We start from the raw sequence: 15,371 nt of genomic DNA, 5'->3' as shown, positions 1-15,371 counted from the left end.
ACTTGCAGGCGGTGGTGTTCCCCGTGCGTCTGCTGCTGCCCTCGTCCTTCTGCTGCTGCCCTCGTCCTTCTAGACGGTAGAGGTGGCGGGTTTGGAAGGTGCTGTCGAAGGAGCGAGTGGCTGCGGGGCGTCTTGTAGACGGGGCACACGGCTGCCGCTGGGCGTCGGGGGTGGAGGGACCGAATGTTTGTGGTTAGTGTGTCGATCGAGCGGGGCTGCTTTGTCCTGGATGGTGTCGAGCTTCTCGAGTGTTGTTGGGAGCCGCGCTCATCCAGGCGAGTGGAGAGTATTCCCTCACACTCCTGACTTGTGCCTTGTAGATGGTGGACAGGCTTTGGGGGGGAGTCAGGAGGTGAGTTACTCTCCGCAGGATTCCCAGCCTCTGACCTGCTCTGGGAGCCACAGTATTAATGTGGCTGGGTCCAGTTCAGTTTCTGGTCAATGGTGATCCCCTCCAAGATGTTGATAGCTGACACCCCATAATATTTTTTAAAAATTTAATGTACCCAATAATTGTTTCCCAATTAAGGGACAATTTAGCGTGGCCAATCCACCTATCCTGCTCATCTTTGGGTTGTAGGGATGAGACCCACACAGGCACGCGGAGAACGTGCAAACTCCGCACGGACAGTGACCCAAGGCTGGGATCGAACCCGGGTCCTCGGCGCCGTGAGGCAGCAGTGCTAACCACTGTGCCGCCCGTGACACCCCATAATCTAACCAACCATCATTGCCCTGAATTCCGACATCCCATAATCCAGCCAGCGAGCGTGACTGTGAATTCAACGTCCCGTAAAACACCAAGTGATTATTTTCCGCCTCACTTGAATTTTGGTGGCCAATTAGCAACCTTTAACATTCATTGTGCTCGACAGATGGTGATTCCTGGCGATCCCGAAGAGATGGCGGCGTTCCAGTCCCAGGCGCTGGGAATGTCTCAGTACGTCCTCGAGCTCACCCTGCCCTCCCTGCACCTGCTGCTCCCCAGCAAGGAGTTCTACGAGAGCATCTACAACAGGTACGGCCGTGGAGCCGCCGCGCCCCCCCCCCCCCCCCCCCCCCCCCGTGGCCGTCCGCACTCTCGGTCGGCAAGAGCGTGTAACTCGGAAAGCCGGTCATCCGCCATTTTATCACGGCCCTGTTCGCCAGAGCTTGCTGCGCACAAAATGGCTGAACGGCAGGGGTGAGGGGATCAGTCACACGGAGAGACTGGGGAGGAGGTGGGATTGTCTTCCTTGGAGCGGGGGGGGGGGGGGGTTTAAATCGAGGCCTTCAAATCGTCGGGGGGTAGAGTAAACGAGGAGAAAGTGTCTCCCTGTTGGCAGGGGAGTGGGTAACCAGAGAGGGACACAGATTGAGGAGATTTGGGAAAGCAACCAGAGCTGGGGGTGGGTTGGGATGAAAGTAATTTTACACAGCGAGTTGTTGTGATGTGGAAGGCGCTGCCTTGAGAGGGTGCTGGAGGCACGTCCAATAGGAACTTCCAAAAACTTTGGACAAAGTTTTGACCAAAAAAAAAATTTCAAGGCTGCGGCTAAAGAGCAGCGGGTATGTCCCGAATCGGTGTGTCCCGAATCGGGCTAGCCCGCTCAAAGAGCCGGCAGAGGCGCGAATTGTCTCTTTAAAAATTTTTTTATGGGACGCGTGATTCGCTCTGGGATGACCTGGGTGCTTCCTCAGTCGGATCTATCCAAGGTCGGTTGAAAGGTGCCCGGCACGGGAACGCCGGATAAACCGTCGGAATGAAGGTTTCGGTGCGGGGTGGTGCAACCCTGCCCGCCCGGGTGAGCTGGCGTTTGTCCACTGTCGGGGCAGGATGGGTGGGGCGCTGTCTTTCTAATGAGGCTGAGACCCCTGGTGCCCTTTGCAGTGGGTGTCAAAGATCCCAAGGCCACTATCGGAATTGGGGGGGGGGGGTGGGGGTGGGGGGGGGGTAGTCCTTTAATAAGGCCACGAGAAGTCCCCATCTGCATAAAAATAAGGCCGACATTTTATTTTCAAACAACTATATATCCACTTGCCGGTAGCCCCCGACTGGGTTCCTTCTGGTCGGCGCCTTACTGGCGGAACTTAGTTACGCTAGGCAATTGAGGTACCCCGCCCCCTAGCGGGGGGAGCTCGTACTCCGCAAGGAGCACGAGGAAGACGAGCATTCCTGCCCCGTGCGGGATATTGCAGTCCCTTCAACGGAAAGCCGGTCATCCGCCATTTTACCCTGGCCCTGTTCGCCAGAGCTTGCTGCGCACAAAATGGCTGCCACGTCTCCTACACGACAGCGACACTTCAGAACTGCCAACGTCGGGGTAGACGCAGGACATTCCCGATGGTGGGAGGGGGGGGGGGTGTCCAGAACTTTGTGGGGGGGCTGTCACACTCTGAGGATAGGGGGTTGATCGTTTGGGACAGAGGTGAGGAGAAATGTTGTCACCCGGAGAGTGGTGGGCCTGTGGGACTTGCTACCACAGGAAGTAGTTGAGGCTAAAACGTTGCATGTTTTTTTTATAAACAAACAATTTTATTGAGGTATTTTAGGCATATCGAAAAAGTGACATTGTACAGTACAAAAAAGAAGTCAAGACACAAATTAAACATCGTGCAAACCACGGCTCTGTTCACGGCAGGCACGGACCTGCCTCAATGTCCCCCTACTCCACTCTACTCTACCCTTACACGCCCTCCCCCCTGCTGATGCTTACTCCCCTGCGAAGAAGCCATTAAATGGCTGCCACCTTCGGGCGAACCCTAGTCGCGGAACCTCTCAAGGCGAACCTGACTTTCTCTCGGCCAAGAAAGCTCGCCATGTCCGATAGCCATACCTCAGCCCTCGGGGGTGCTTTGAGTCCCTCCACGCTAACAGCGTTCGTCGCCGGGCTACCAGGGAAGCAAAGGCCAGAACGTCGGCCTCTCTCTCTTCCTGGACTGCCGGGTCAACGTTGCATGTTTTGAGAAGCAGTTAGATGTAGCACTTGGGACGAAGGGGAGGGGGGGGGAGGGGGGGGGGAGGAGGGGGGGGGGGAGGGGGGGGGAGGGGGGAGAGAGGAGGAGGGGGGGGGGGGGGGGAGAGGAGGGGGAGAGGAGGAGGAGGGGGGGAGAGGAGGGGAGGGGGAGGAGGAGGGGGGGAGAGGAGGGGGGGGAGAGAGAGGAGGGGGGGGAGAGGAGGGGAGAGAGGAGGAGGGGGGGGGAGGGGGGGGAGAGGAGGAGGAGGAGGGGGGGGGGAGAGGAGAGGAGGTGGGAGAGAGGAGGGGGGGGAGAGGAGGGGGGGGGAGAGGAGGGGGGGGAGCAGGATCAGGCTATTGACTTGAATAATCAGCCATGATCATAATCAATGGCGGAGCAGGCTCGAGGGCCGAATGGCCTCATCCGCCTCTTGTCTGCGTTCCTTCGCCTTTCTTCAATGCCGCAGCTCTCAACTATGTCACAGCACTGAGCAGCGGGGGGGGGGTTTGTGCGTGCACCCTCCCCCTCCCCCACGCTGGTTGGTTGCTAGGGAATGGCCGCGGGCGAGGATGGAGCTTTGTGACCCGCTTGTGTTTTATCTCCTTTCGAAACCTCAGAATTAACAACGACCTGCTCATGTGGACGTCGGCCGCCCCGGCACCGGGCGGGGACACCGGGGCCGCCCACCCGCTGCTGCTGGGCTGCATGCCGTTGGCGCAGGACAACTTCCGCCTTTGCAAGTCGGCGTTCAGACCGGGTGAGCAGCGCCCTCCGTCGCCGCGGATCCTCGCCGAGTGCCCCGAGACACCGGGCAACTTGGCGACCGTTTTACCCGCGCGGAGGAGATGGTCGACTGCCGGAACTGGGCATGGGGGGGGGGGGGGGGCGGCGAGCTTGACGCCGCGGGTCGAGGGGCCCGGAGTTGTCGGGCGGAAGAGGGGGGAGGAACGTATATTTAAACCGGTAACTTTAGCAAGCCCTGTTCCACCATCTCGTCGCCCATCACCACTTCGCTCCAAGCTAAACCCTGGGTTGGGGTTGGTGCGCAGGGCCGAAAGAGGCCATTCGGCCCCTCAAGTCTGTTACACAGAAACAGGAGGAGGCCCATTCGGCCCCCCTCGAGCCTGTTACACAGGAACAGGAGGAGGCCCATTCGGCCCCTCGAGCCTGTTACACAGGAACAGGAGGAGGCCCATTCAGCCCCTCGAGCCTGTTACACAGGAACAGGAGGAGGCCCATTCGGCCCCTCGAGCCTGTTACACAGGAACAGGAGGAGGCCCATTCGGCCCCTCGAGCCTGTTACACAGGAACAGGAGGAGGCCCATTCAGCCCCTCGAGCCTGTCACACAGGAATAGCAGGAGGCCATTCTGCTCATTGAGCCTGTTAGAAAGGAACAGGAGGAGGCCCGTTCAGCCCCCCCTCAAGTCTGCTACGCGAGCAGAAGGAGGCCCATCCAGCCCCTCTTGAGCCTGTTACAAAGGAACAGGAACAGGAGGAAGTCATTCAGCCCCTTGAGCCATGTTATGGGCGGCTTGGTGGCACACTGGTTAGCGCCACTGCCTTTCAACTCCAGGGTCAAGGGTTCAATTCCGGCCTCGGGTGACTGTGTGGAGTCTGCACGTTTTCTCCCCATTAATGCGTGGGTTTCCTCCGGGTGCTCCGGTTTCCTCCCACAGTCCAAAGATGTGCAGGTGAGGTGGATCGGCCATGATAAAATTGCCCCTCAGGTCCAACGGTTAGGTAGAGTGACGGGGATAGGGTGGAGGTGTGGGGCTCAAGTAGAGTGCTCTTTCCAAGGGCCGGTGCAGACTCGACGGGCCGAATGGCCGCCTTCTGCGCCGTAAATTATGTATCGGTGGCATTGGGCAGTTGAACCCCGTGGCTCTGCGTGAGGCCAGTGGGATGCGTCCTGCCACGGCGGCGAACTTACGATCTCTGCTTTGCCTCCAGACTCGGACTCCGAAGACGAAGATTCACACTTCTGCTCGATGGAAGAGAACGGGAGGAGGAGGAAGACGGAGGTCCGGAGGGGGAGAGCGCAGAGCTTCCTGTCGGCCGTAGTGAACATCGGGCAAGGGAGGGTCACGGCACTGACTGAGTCGAAGGTGAGCCGGGCACAGAAGGGTCAATATTTGGCAGCTCCACATTCCCGGCCGGAAGAAGGTACTGAAGGCACGGTTGCTAAGTTTGCAGATGATACAAAGATCTGGAGAGGGACAGGGAGTATTGAGGAAGCAAGGGGGGGCTGCAGCAGGACTTGGTCAGGCGAGAAGGTGGGCAAAGAAGTGGCAAATGAAATACAAAGTGGAAAAGTGTGAGGTTATGCACTTTGGAAGGAGGAATGGAGGCATAGACTATTTTCCAAATGGGGAAAGGCTTCAGAAATCAGAAGCACAAAGGGTCTTGGGAGTCCTTGTTCACGATTCTCTTCAGGTTAACGTTCAGGTTCAGTCGGCAGTTAGGAAGGCAAATGCAATGTTAGCATTCATGTCGAGAGGCCTAGAATACAAGAGCAGGGATGTACTTCTGAGGCTGTATAAGGCTCTGGTTAGACCCCATTTGGAGTATTGTGAGCAGTTTTGGGCCCCGTATCTAATGAAGGATGCGCTGGGGCCTTGGAAAGGGTCCAGAGGAGGTTCACAAGAATAATCCCTGGAATGAAGAGCTTGTCGTGTGAGGAACGGTTGAGGACTCTGGGTCTCTACTCATTGGAGTTTAGAAGGATGAGGAGGGATCTTATTGAAACTTACAGGATACCGCGAGTCCTGGATAGAGTGGACGTGGAGAGGATGTTTCCACTTGTAGGAAAAACTAGAACCAGAGGACACAGCCTCAGACTGAAGGGACGATCCTTTAAAACAGAGATGAGGAGGAATTTCTTCAGTGAGAGGGTGGGGAATCTGTGGAACTCTTTGCCGCAGAAGGCTGTGGAGGCCAAATCACTGAGTGTCTCTAAGACAGAGATAGATAGGTTCTTGATTAATGAGGGGATCAGGGGTAATGGGGATGAGAAAAATATCAGCCATGATTGAATGGCGGAGCAGACTCGATGGGCCGAGTGGCCACTTCTGCTCCTATGTCTTATGGTCCTGCGGAAGGTGGACCGTGTCAGCCTGGCCCGGCTGGTCACTCCCAATGCCAGCTCCGAGTCAGAGAGGTGTCACTTCAGGCCCCATCCCAAAGACTCGAGCACATCCTGTGCCGTTACACCCGGTGCCAACATCGAGGGAGGTGCAGTCTTTCGGATGAAACTGGGGTTTCCCCCCTCAGGCGGACATGAAAGATGGCACAGCGTTAGAGAAGAGTCTCTGCAGCTGCTGAGCTCAGAGCCGTGCAAAGTTAATTCGTTGTTTGAAACACTTGAGAGACGAACCTGGTGGCGCGGTGGACAGCGCCGCTGCCTCACCGCGCCAGGGACCCAGGTTTGATTCCAGCCTCGGGTTAACTCTGTGGAGTCTGCACGTTCTCCCCGTGTCTGCGTGGGTTTCCTCCGGGCGCTCCAGTTTCCTCCCACAGTCCAAAGATGTGCAGGTTAGGTGGATTGGCCGTGCTAAATTGCCCCTTAGTGTCCAAAGATGTGCAGGTTAGGTGGATTGGCCATGCTAAATTGCCCCTTAGTGTCCAAAGATGTGCAGGTTAGGTGGATTGGCAGTGCTAAATTGCCCCTTAGTGTCCAAAGATGTGCAGTTTAGGTGGATTGGCCGCGCTAAATTGTCCCTTAGTGTCCAAAGATGTGCAGGTTAGGTGGATTGGCCGTGCTAAATTGTCCCTTAATGTCCAAAGATGTGCAGGTTAGGTGGATTGGCTGCGCTAAATTGTCCCTTAATGTCCAAAGATGTGCAGGTTAGGTGGATTGGCCGTGCTAAATTGTCCCTTAATGTCCAAAGATGTGCAGGTTAGGTGGATTGGCCGCGCTAAATTGTCCCTTAATGTCCAAAGATGTGCAGGTTAGGTGGATTGGCCGTGCTAAATTGCCCCTTAGTGTCCAAAGATGTGCAGGTTGGGTGGATTGGCCGTGCTAAATTGTCCCTTAATGTCCAAAGATGTGCAGGTTAGGTGGATTGGCCGTGCTAAATTGTCCCTTAGTGTCCAAAGATGTGCAGGTTGGGTGGATTGGCCGTGCTAAATTGTCCCTTAATGTCCAAAGATGTGCAGGTTAGGTGGATTGGCCGTGCTAAATTGCCCCTTAGTGTCCAAAGATGTGCAGGTTGGGTGGATTGACTGTGCTAAATTGCCCCTTAGTGTCCAAAGATGTGCAGGTTGGGTGGATTGGCCGTGCTAAATTGTCCCTTAATGTCCAAAGATGTGCAGGTTAGGTGGATTGGCCGTGCTAAATTGTCCCTTAATGTCCAAAGATGTGCAGGTTAGGTGGATTGGCCGCGCTAAATTGTCCCTTAATGTCCAAAGATGTGCAGGTTAGGTGGATTGGCCGTGCTAAATTGCCCCTTAGTGTCCAAAGATGTGCAGGTTAGGTGGATTGGCCGTGCTAAATTGCCCCTTAGTGTCCAAAGATGTGCAGGTTGGGTGGATTGGCCGTGCTAAATTGTCCCTTAATGTCCAAAGATGTGCAGGTTAGGTGGATTGGCCGTGCTAAATTGCCCCTTAATGTCCAAAGATGTGCAGGTTAGGTGGATTGGCCGTGCTAAATTGTCCCTTAATGTCCAAAGATGTGCAGGTTAGGTGGATTGGCCGTGCTAAAGTGCTGCAGGTTATAATAATATAATCTTTATTGTCAGAAGTAGGCTTACATTAACACCGCAATGAAAAGCCCCTAGTCACCACACTCCGGCGCCTGTTCGGGTACACAGAGGGAGAATTCAGAATGTCCAATTCACCCAACAAGCGCGTCTTTCGGGACTTTGTGGGAGGAAACCGGAGCACCCGGAGGAAACCCACGCAGACACGGGGAGAACGTGCAGACTCCGCACAGACAGTGACCCAGTGGGGAATCGAACCCGTAACCTTGGCGCTGTGAAGCAACAGTGCTAACCACTGTGCTACTGCGCCGTCCCTTTTAGGTGGGGCTACGGGGATAGGGCAGTGGGGGGGGGGGGGGGGGGGGGGGGGGAGGGAATGATTCTGGGTAGGGTGCTCTTTCGGAGGGTCGGTGCGGACTCGATCGGCCGAATGCCCTCTGACTGCGCTGTAGGGATTCTATCCAATGTTTGTATGGAAATCCGGGACACATTTTCCCCCCAGGAAAAGTTGCAGAGGCCCAACAGATAGATTGAAATTTCAAACCTGAGATTAATCCCCAATCTAAATTAAGATAAAAAATATCCACATTGCGGGTGGGTGAGTGCGATTTCTCGCAGCGAGGTGTTGTTGGTCGGGAACGCGCTCCCTGGAAGGATTCAACGGGAACTTTCAACAGGGGGGAAATTGGGGAAAGAAAGGTTGAAAATTAGCAGGGTTTGGGGGGAGAGGGACGAGCGGCTCTATCGGAAACCTAGCGCTGGCTCGATGGGCCGAATGGGCACCTCCGATGCTGCACTGTTCTGTTCCATTATTTGGGGTTCGACAAGGGGGATTAAGGCCTCCAGAATCAAGGTGGGTAGGTGGAGTTAAGGTACAGAAGGACAGGTCAAGGAAGATGGCCTCAGTTCGCATAGAGGCGGGCTGGCCGTTTCGCCCCTGACGCTGGTCTTGATTTATCCTTCTTGCAGGGCGAGGGGGAGAAGGCGTCCGGCGGGGTTCACGGAGAACTGGTCCTCGACGTGGAGAACGGCACTATCTTCAGCGTCTCGCAGTACAAGGGGCAGCCCGACCTGAGCTACCTCTGCATCGAGTCCAGCAAAGTAGCAGTGTACCAGAAAGGTAGGCTACTCCGCGGGGACCTGGGCGGGCGGGCTCTGTGTTCGCAGGCTCGGCCTTAATAGCAATGCGGCCAATTCAACCCTCCTCCGAATGTAGCACTCCGGAGACGGGCTATATCCCTCCGGCGACGTGCGAAGGGTCCCAGCCTGTGCTGAGTTGGCAGACAGATGCTCAGTTAACTCCATTCTGGACTCGTGGGAGGGGATGTACATCGTTATTCCTGTTCCTCATCGTGCTTGTAGATTAACCCTTGGTTGACTCAGCTATCTGGTCACCCCTGTCTCGTTTCAGTCTACACTCCAGCCCAATAAATTCATCAGATTAGTGTTAATAGGCAGGAGGCAAAGCATTCTTTCATCCATACTTCAGACGTGGCCTCCTCGTTAATGAGCAGCACTCCTCCCGTTAATGAGCAGCACTCCTCCCGTTAATGAGAGGTACACGTCCCTCATTAATGAGTGACTCTCCCCTCGTTAGAAACTGACTTTCCGTTCATTAGAGAGTGACGCTCCCCATGTTAGCGAGTGACACACTCCTTGTTAAAGAGTGACTCTCTCCTCTTTAGAGTTTCACTCCCCTCGTTAGCGAATGACTCTCTCCTCATTATGAGTTCCACTTCCTTTGTTAATGAGGTACATGCCCCTCGTTTTACAAAAATAGATTTAGAGTACCCAATTCATTTTTTCCCAATTAACGGGCAATTTAGCGAGGCCAATCCACCTACCCTGCACATCTTTGGGCTGTGGGGGTGAAACCCACACAGACACGGGGAGAATGTGCGAATTACACGCCCCTCGTTAATGAGTTACACTCCCCTCGTGAATGAGTTACACACCCCTCGTTAATGAGAATTACACTCCCCTCGTTAATGAGAATTACTGTCCCCTCGTTAAAGAGTTACACTCCCCTTGTGAATGAGAATTACACTCCCCTCGTTAATGAGAATTACACTCCCCTCGTTAATGAGAGTTACTGTCCCCTCGTTAATGAGTTACACTCCCCTCTTTAATGAGAATTACACTCCCCTCGTTAATGAGAGTTACTGTCCCCTCGTTAATGAGAATTACACTCCCCTCTTTAATGAGTTACACACCCCTCGTTAATGAGTTACACTCCCCTCGTTAATGAGTTACAGTCCCCACGTTAATGAATTACACTCCCCTCGTTAATGAGAATTACACTCCCCTCGTTAATGAGAATTACTGTCCCCTCGTTAATGAGTTACACTCCCCTCGTGAATGAGTTACACACCCCTCGTTAATGAGAATTATACTCCCCTCGTTAATGAGAATTACTGTCCCCTCGTTAAAGAGTTACACTCCCCTCGTGAATGAGAATTACACTCCCCTCGTTAATGAGAATTACACTCCCCTCTTTAATGAGTTACACACCCCTCGTTAATGAGTTACACTCCCCTCGTTAATGAGTTACAGTCCCCACGTTAATGAATTACACTCCCCTCGTTAATGAGAATTACACTCCCCTCGTTAATGAGAATTACTGTCCCCTCGTTAATGAGAGTTACGCTCCCCTCGTTAATGAGAATTACTGTCCCCTCATGAATGAGTTACACTCCCCTCGTTAATGAGTTACTGTCCTCTCATTAATGAGAATTACACTCCCCTCGTTAATTAGTTACTGTCCCCTCGTTAATGAGAATTACACTCCCCTCGTTAATGAGTTACTGTCCCCTCATTAATGAGAATTACACTCCCCTCGTTAATGAGTTACTGTCACCTCGCAATGAGTTACAGTCCCCCCGTTAATGAGAATTACTGTCCCCTCGTTAATGAGTTACTGTCCCCTCGTTAATGAGTTACACTCCCCTCGTTAATGAGTTGCAGTCCCCCCGTTAATCAGAATTTCTGTCCCCTCGTTAATGAGAATTACTGTCCCCTCGTTAATGAAATCACCTCGTTAATGAGAACTACACCCTCGTTAATGAGTTACACTCCCCTCGTTAAGAGTATTACTGTCACTTCGCAATGAGTTACAGTCCACCCGTTAATGTGAATTACTGTCCCCTCGTTAATGAGTTACTGTCCCCTTATTAATGACAATTACACTCCCCTCGTTAATGAGAATTACACTCCCTTGTTAATGAGAGTTACAGTCCCCTCGTTAATGAGTTACAGTCCCCTCGTTAATGAGTTACACTCCCCTCGTTAATGAGTTACGCTCCCCTCGTTAATGAGAATTACTGTCCCCTCAGGAATGAGTTACACTCCCCTCGTGAATGAGTTACACACCCCTCGTTAATGAGAATTATACTCCCCTCTTTAATGAATTACACTCCCCTCGTTAATGAGTTCCTGTCCCCTCGTTAATGAGAGTTACACTCCCCTCGTTAATGAGTTCCTGTCCCCTTGTTAATGAAAGTTACACACCCCTCGTTAATGAGAATTACACTCCCCTCGTTAATGAGAATTACACTCCCCATGTTAATGAGTATTACTGTTCCCTCGTTAATGAGTTACTGTCCCCTTAATGACAATTACACTCCCCTCGTTAATGAGAATTACACCCTCGTTAATGAGTTACTGTCCCCTCGTTAATGAGAGTTACACTCCCCTCGTTAATGAATTACAATCCCCTCGTTAATGAGAATTACTGTCCCCTCGTGAATGAGTTACACACCCTTCGTTAATGAGAATTATACTCCCCGTTAATGAGTTACACTCCCCTCGTTAATGAGTTACAGTCCGCTAGTTAATAAGAATTACACTCCCCTCGTTAATGAGTTACACTCCCCTCGTTAATGAGTCTGTCTCCTCGTTAATGAGTTACTGTCCTCGAATGAGAATTACACTCCCCTCGTTAATGAGTTACTGTCCCCTCGTTAATGAGAATTATACTCCCCTCGTTAATGAGTGTTACTGTCACCTCGCAATGAGTTACTGTCCCCTCGTTAATGAGAATTACTGTACCCGTGTTAATGAGAATTACACTCCTCTCGCTAATGAGAATTACACTCCCCTCATTAATGAGTCTGTCCCCTCGCCAATTAGTTACACTTCCCTCATTAATGAGTCTGTCCCCTCGTTAATGAGTTACTGTCTCATTAATGAGAATTACACTCCCCTCGTTGATGAGAATTACACTCCCCTCGTTAGTGAGAGTTACACCCCTCGTTAATGAGAATTACTGTCCCCTCGTTAATGAGTTACACACCCCTCGTGAATGAGTTACACTCCCCTCGTTAATGAGAATTACACTCCCCTCTTTAATGAGTTACACACCCCTCGTTAATGAGAGTTACACTCCCCTCGTTAATGAGAATTACACTCCCCTCGTTAATGAGAATTACACTCCCCTCGTTAATGTGTTACTGTCACTTCGCAATGAGTTACAGTCCCCCCGTTAATGTGAATTACTGTCCCCTCGTTAATGAGTTACTGTCCCCTTATTAATGACAATTACACTCCCCTCGTTAATGAGAATTACACTCCCTCGTTAATGAGAATTGCTGTCCCCTCGTTAATGAGTTACACTCCCCTCGTTAAGAGTATTACTGTCACTTCGCAATGAGTTACAGTCCCCCCGTTAATGTGAATGACTGTCCCCTCGTTAATGAGTTACTGTCCCCTTATTAATGACAATTACACTCCCCTCGTTAATGAGAATTACACTCCCTTGTTAATGAGAGTTACAGTCCCCTCGTTAATGAGTTACACTCCCCTCGTTAATGAGAGTTACACTCCCCTCGTTAATGAGAATTACTGTCCCCTCAGGAATGAGTTACACTCCCCTCGTGAATGAGTTACACACCCCTCGTTAATGACAATTATACTCCCCTCTTTAATGAATTACACTCCCCTCGTTAATGAGTTCCTGTCCCCTCGTTAATGAAAGTTACACACCCCTCGTTAATGAGAGTTACACTCCCCTCGTTAATGAGTTCCTGTCCCCTCGTTAATGAAAGTTACACACCCCTCGTTAATGAGAGTTACACTCCCCTCGTTAATGAAAGTTACACACCCCTCGTTAATGAGAATTACACTCCCCTCGTTAATGAGTTACACTCCGCTCGTTAATGAGAATTACACTCCCCATGTTAATGAGTATTACTGTTCCCTCGTTAATGAGTTACTGTCCCCTTATTAATGACAATTACACTGCCCTCGTTAATGAGAATTACACTCCCTCGTTAATGAGTTACTGTCCCCTCGTTAATGAGAGTTACACTCCCCTCGTTAATGAATTACACTCCCCTCGTTAATTAATTACACTCCCCTCGTTAATGAGAATTACTGTCCCCTCGTTAATGAGTTACACTCCCCTCGTTAATGAGTTACAATCCCCTCGTTAATGAGAATTACTGTCCCCTCATGAATGAGTTACACTCCCCTCGTGAATGAGTTACACACCCCTCGTTAATGAGAATTATACTCCCCGTTAATGAGTTACACTCCCCTCGTTAATGAGTTACAGTCCGCTCGTTAATAAGAATTACTGTTCCCTCGTTAATGAGAATTACACTCCCCTCGTTAATGAGTGTTACTGTCACCTCGCAATGAGTTAAAGTCCCCCGTTTGAGATTTACTGTCCCCGCGTTAATGAGTTACTGTCCCCTCGTTAATGAGAATTACTGTCCCCGCGTTAATGAGAATTACAGTCCTCTCGCTAATGAGAATTACACTTCCCTCATTAATGAGACTGTCCCCTCACCAATTAGAGTTACACTTCCCTCATTAATGAGTCTGTCCCCTCGTTAATGAGTTACTGTCTCATTAATGAGAATTACACTCCCCTCGTTAATGAGAATTACACTCCCCTCGTTAGTGAGAGTTACACTCCCCTCGTTAATGAGAATTACTGTCCCCTCGTTAATGAGTTACACACCCCTCGTGAATGAGTTACACTCCCCTCGTTAATGAGAATTACACTCCCCTCTTTAATGAGTTACACACCCCTCGTTAATGAGAGTTACACTCCCCTCGTTAATGAGAGTTACTGTCCCCTCGTTAATGAGTTACTGTCCCCTGATTGATGAGAATTACACTCCCCTCGTTAATGAGAATTACACTCCCCTTGTTAATGAGAATTACACTCCCCTCGTTAATGAGAATTACACTCCCCTCGTTAATGAGTGTTACTGTCACTTCGCAATGAGTTACAGTCCCCCCGTTAATGTGAATTACTGTCCCCTCGTTAATGAGTTACTGTCCCCTTATTAATGACAATTACACTCCCCTCGTTAATGAGAATTACACTCCCTCGTTAATGAGAATTGCTGTCCCCTCGTTAATGAGTTACACTCCCCTCGTTAAGAGTATTACTGTCACTTCGCAATGAGTTACAGTCCCCCCGTTAATGTGAATGACTGTCCCCTCGTTAATGAGTTACTGTCCCCTTATTAATGACAATTACACTCCCCTCGTTAATGAGAATTACACTCCCTTGTTAATGAGAGTTACAGTCCCCTCGTTAATGAGTTACACTCCCCTCGTTAATGAGAGTTACACTCCCCTCGTTAATGAGAATTACTGTCCCCTCAGGAATGAGTTACACTCCCCTCGTGAATGAGTTACACACCCCTTGTTAATGACAATTATACTCCCCTCTTTAATGAATTACACTCCCCTCGTTAATGAGTTCCTGTCCCCTCGTTAATGAAAGTTACACACCCCTCGTTAATGAGAGTTACAGTCCCCTCGTTAATGAGTTCCTGTCCCCTCGTTAATGAAAGTTACACACCCCTCGTTAATGAGAGTTACACTCCCCTCGTTAATGAGTTACACTCCGCTCGTTAATGAGAATTACACTCCCCATGTTAATGAGTATTACTGTTCCCTCGTTAATGAGTTACTGTCCCCTTATTAATGACAATTACACTGCCCTCGTTAATGAGAATTACACTCCCTCGTTAATGAGTTACTGTCCCCTCGTTAATGAGAGTTACACTCCCCTCGTTAATGAATTACACTCCCCTCGTTAATTAATTACACTCCCCTCGTTAATGAGAATTACTGTCCCCTCGTTAATGAGTTACACTCCCCTCGTTAATGAGTTACAATCCCCTCGTTAATGAGAATTACTGTCCCCTCATGAATGAGTTACACTCCCCTCGTGAATGAGTTACACACCCCTCGTTAATGAGAATTATACTCCCCGTTAATGAGTTACACTCCCCTCGTTAATGAGTTACAGTCCGCTCGTTAAAAAGAATTACTGTTCCCTCGTTAATGAGAATTACACTCCCCTCGTTAATGACTGTTACTGTCACCTCGCAATGAGTTACAGTCCCCCGTTTGAGATTTACTGTCCCCTCGTTAATGAGTTACTGTCCCCGCGTTAATGAGAATTACAGTCCCCTCGCCAATGAGAGTTACACTTCCCTCATTAATGAGTCTGTCCCCTCGTTAATGAGTTACTGTCTCATTAATGAGAATTACACTCACCTCGTTAATGAGAATTACTGTCCCCTCGTTAATGAGTTACACTCCCCTCGTGAATGAGTTACACACCCCTCGTGAATGAGTTACACTCCCCTCGTTAATGAGAATTACACTCCACTCGTTAATGAGTTACTGTCCTCTCATTAATGAGAATTACACTCCCCTCGTTAATGAGAGTTACTGTCCCCTCGTTAATGAGTTACTGTCCCCTCATTAAT

General features: G+C 50.7%; 1 protein-coding gene across 1 annotated transcript in view; it reads left to right on the top strand.

Moving 5' to 3' along the window:
- Positions 1-879: 879 nt before the first annotated feature.
- Positions 880-15,371, top strand: part of atg2a (autophagy related 2A) — a 152,492-nt gene continuing 138,000 nt past the window's right edge. The window contains exons 1-4 of the mRNA XM_072489455.1: positions 880-1,018; positions 3,555-3,694; positions 4,889-5,043; positions 8,605-8,755. Of these exons, the coding sequence (XP_072345556.1) occupies positions 903-1,018; positions 3,555-3,694; positions 4,889-5,043; positions 8,605-8,755 (562 nt within the window). The 5' untranslated portion in view covers positions 880-902. The remainder of the gene's footprint in view (positions 1,019-3,554; positions 3,695-4,888; positions 5,044-8,604; positions 8,756-15,371) is intronic.

Source organism: Scyliorhinus torazame, chromosome 24, assembly GCF_047496885.1.
Source record: "Scyliorhinus torazame isolate Kashiwa2021f chromosome 24, sScyTor2.1, whole genome shotgun sequence".
Lineage (NCBI taxonomy): Eukaryota > Metazoa > Chordata > Chondrichthyes > Carcharhiniformes > Scyliorhinidae > Scyliorhinus > Scyliorhinus torazame.
Note: the sequence above shows the minus strand (reverse complement) of the source record. Positions and strands in the feature narration are given on the sequence as shown.